Source organism: Olea europaea, chromosome 10, assembly GCF_002742605.1.
Source record: "Olea europaea var. sylvestris chromosome 10, O_europaea_v1, whole genome shotgun sequence".
NCBI lineage: Eukaryota > Viridiplantae > Streptophyta > Magnoliopsida > Lamiales > Oleaceae > Olea > Olea europaea.
In genome coordinates, this window is record NC_036246.1 from 9,535,647 (window position 1) to 9,539,732 (window position 4,086).

Here is a 4,086-nt window from a genome sequence, read left to right on the forward strand (position 1 = left end):
ATATACTCCATTATATACACATTACAAAACCCCAATCCTCTTTATAAACACTTCATTCTCTCTCCACCCAAGACGTTGTCGTATGTCTCTCTCTCTCTCTCTCTCTCTCTCTCTCTCTCTCTCTACATCAACGCTTCTGCCAGCTACAAACTCCGACGAAGGACCAATCCAGCCTCGTCGCGATGTGAAGATGTGGTTGGTGCACGTCCCTTGCTCGGCGGCTGAAGCGATCTGGCAGCGATGTGAAGAGGTGGTTAGCAACCGCCTCGATTTGTTGCGATATGAAGCAATGGAGGTGCTACGGGGGTTGATTGCATAGTGGTGGTGAATTTGGAAGGGCAGCGATGTGAAGCGGTGGTTTGCAACCGCTTCGATTTTGTGGAGTGAGACAATGTAATGGTTTCGTTGGGGTGGTGGCGGTATAGTGTGGATTGTGTGGTAATAGGGTACTGCCTTACTGAGTTGTTGTAGGTGTGGCGGTGATGTGGTGGTTGGGTGAGTGGTGATGAACAGTGGTGGTGGAGGCGTGCGGTTCTGTGGTGGGGACGGTGGTTGTGTGGATTTGTGGGAACGGTTTTGTGGTGGATTTGTGGTTGTGTGGTGGATTTGTGGAGTTCTGTGATTGGTCTGTCGTGATGGTGAGATGGTAGTGGTGATGGTTGTGGTGCTGCGATGGTGACAGTGGTGTTGGTGTGGTTGCGGTAGTGGCGGTGGTGGTGGTGCTGTAGAGGTAGCGGAGGTTTGGTGGTGGTCATAGATTATATTATTGATTGTGACTATTAAATTGACTGACCCGTGACTAATAAATAATATGTGACCACTAAAAAGATAAATTGTGACCAAGAATAGTGTGTGACCTAAAAAATAAAATTAATCCGTGACCTATAACAATTGTGATTTGTGACTTATAAATAACTTGTAACATATAAATTTTTTATCCGTGACAAACAAATCGTGATTTACAAAATTTTTGAATTGTGACCATAAACACAATTTGTGACATTAATTTTTTTGATTTGTGATCGAAAAATAAGTTGTGACTAATAATTTGATAAGCTGTCACTAATTAATTTTTTTATTTGTGACCGATGAACAAATTGTGACTTACAAATTTTTTGAATTGTGATCGTAAAATAATTTGTGACATAAAATTTTTTATTTGTGACCGATGATCAAATTGTGACTTACAAATTTTTTGAATTGTGATCGTAAAATAATTTGTGACATAAAATTTTTTATTTGTGACCAAAAAATAATAAGTGATTAATTAAATTGCTAATTTGTAACCAAATTGTATAGATATGTGACTTAAATATATTTAATTAATAAAATAAATAAATAATTAATTTAATAATGAATAAATTTTAATAAAAATCTGATTTTTGAAGTTTGAAACTTATTTTCTTAATTTTGAAATATGCCATACTTAATCTCTAACTTATAAAATTTTCCCTATATACAGAGAAAATAACCCCAAAACCTACATTTCAATATTAATTTTCCAAAAACAAGGGGATTAAATTTTATTTCAAAAATCAGGTGGTAATTAGATTTTAATAATTATAATTAATAAAAACTTAATTAAGACTAATTTATGTACCCACCACCCGCTCTATTCATTTCAAACCCCTAAGAATATTTTCTCACCTAAAGTATTCTCTCTCGTCCTTTTTCACCCACATACTGACGATTGAGTAGGCGTACATGAACTACCGAAAATGGAGGCTATAGTTCGCCAGCAAAATGAAAATTTTCATATGGTAGTCCAGCACTGCTGCAAGCTATTTGTCCCAACGGCGACAAGAGGTTATGGGGTTGGTGCTGCACGATGAGAGGTTATTTAGGTGGTGGCTGCATAGCACAGACGATTGTCGCGCAATTACTGTATGCGGATAAAGCGGGCATAACGCGACGGTGATTTCATTGTTTGCTACGACATGAAGCTATGGGGTGGCACCGGTGAGTGTCACATAATTGATGTGCATGGGTGACGCAAGTGACAATTCTCACCTTTAACAACATTGTGCCAACGTGGCTATGGGAATGGTGCAATAGGGCCACTTACTGCTACTGCAAGTAGTGAAATCCACCTTTGTTGGTGGTCTTTTTTATTTGATCTGGGTTGTTTATGCTATGGGTGGATTGTTGGTGAGTCATTTTTTTATTAGATCTGTTGTTTAGTTGGAGTTTTGGATTATTGTTAATATTTTGCAAATGGTGGTGTTGGTTTTTCAATCCATGGATGGTTTTCTGATCTATAGTTCGTTGGTGGTTTTGTTGGTGGTAGTGTAGGCGATGATGGTTTTGTTGCTAGTGGTTCATGTGATCATGGTGAAGTTATGCGTGTTTGGTTCTTAAAGTTGTTAGGAGTGGTGGTGGCGACGAAAATTAGGTGTGACCAAGTCTATCTTCATTGTGACTATATGTGATTAGATTTATGTTATTTGTAACTGTATATAACTTGGTTATATGAAGTCACGAATTAGACTGATATAGTCAGAGACAGTCAACACTAAATACAAAGTTTGTCACAATTAGTCACAGATAACACAGGTTAGTGAATGTAGTAAAGTTGGAGGTGAAGGTGGTGGGTTGTGGTATTAGTCTGCGGTGTGTAAAGATTTATTTGTAGTGACTCTTTGTTGTCAAGTATTGTTTATTGTAAAAGTTATAACCAATTTTGTGTTGATTGTGACCTATTGTGACTTGAATACATATTGTCATAGTTAATATTGATTTAGTCATAGACAGTTACATTGAATATAAATTTAGTTACAATTAGTCATATGAAATACAACTTTGATTACAATTAGTCACTGATAATACATGTCAGTGACTTAATTATATATAATGACTTGGAAATTTTTTGGATGGGCGTGGTAGGGTGTAGTGGAGGTAGGGTAGGGTATGGTGGATCTATGAAGTGGGATGTAATCTCCAGTTTTTAATTTTTGAAAATTTTTTTAGAGGTGGATGTGGAGAGAAAGGTAAGTGGTTCCATGGGGTGGGGTGTGATTTCTAGTTTTTAATTTCTGGAAATATTTTGGGATAGGGTAGGATAGGGGGTGGGAATGTGTTGGGATCTCCAGCAAAGGTTTTCATGTTTTGAAATTTTTTTATAGGTGGGATGGGGGTAGGAGTGGGCGTATGGTGGTGGGTGCGTGGGGATAATTAATTTCAATTATTAATTGGAATTGATACCTGAATTTTAAAATAATTTGACAAGTTTTTTAGTTTTGAAATGTGATTCTTATACGTAGAAGTTATGTATTGCTCCCTTATATGTAATTGGTAATGGATTTATGGATATTGATGTTGGGCTAATAATTGTACATAAATGATGTGATTTATAAGGATTATAGCTATATTGGTGGGTTATGAGCTAATTAATTTAGGTTATGTGCTGTAACAACTAGTTAGTATATGGAAATATTGGTTTTTTATGAGTAGCAAATGTTTGGGCATTTAAATCAGGAGCAGACATTTGTACGATTTTTTTTTTTTGAAACTGATGATAAATCTAAAGCTGAATTTCAGTGTATGGACAGTACCTGAGAACAATAACTTATTTTTCTTTTTTCCTTGTTTTCATTTTTTCCTGCTACTGCTAATCAACACTAAATTTTTGATGGTATTTGCTATTGGTGTTTATTTTTTATTTTTTATTATTTTTATTATTTTTTGCGATGGTTTGGAATCAATGAAATACATATGGTATGTGTTAATGAAATAAGCACAAGTTAAAGGCCATAATGAAATAAATCAAACAAGATAAGAACACCAAAATTTTATATGAAAATCCAATATGCAAAAAAATCAAGAACGAATGAGGAGTCTTTCACTATAATCAATAGTGAATGTTGTTTACACAAGATCTCAATGCTCTCAATCAAGATCTAAAGCTCTATCGAGGCTATATCATGTTATGTTATGATTACAAGTGTGGATTCTGCATATAAACCCTAAAACTAGAGTTATAGAAAGATTGAAGTGATAAAAACGCATTAAAACTTGAAACGGGCATTTGGCCGACGAACTATCACTCGAGTGCCAGGCAAATGCCAATCCAGTGCCAATATTCCTGAT

At 35.7% G+C, this 4,086-nt stretch overlaps 1 protein-coding gene across 1 annotated transcript; it reads right to left on the minus strand.

Annotated features, from left to right (window-relative positions):
* Positions 1 to 254: 254 nt before the first annotated feature.
* LOC111400265 (histidine-rich glycoprotein-like) lies at positions 255 to 755 on the minus strand. Its single transcript, XM_023027685.1, has one exon. The coding sequence runs from the start codon at positions 753 to 755 to the stop codon at positions 255 to 257; it is 501 nt and encodes a 166-aa protein (XP_022883453.1).
* Between the last annotated feature and the right edge of the window lie 3,331 nt (positions 756 to 4,086).

Bases quoted from the DNA above. Each gene is read 5' to 3' on its own strand.
- LOC111400265 (XM_023027685.1), bottom strand. From the start codon at position 755: ATGACCACCACCAAACCTCCGCTACCTCTACAGCACCACCACCACCGC.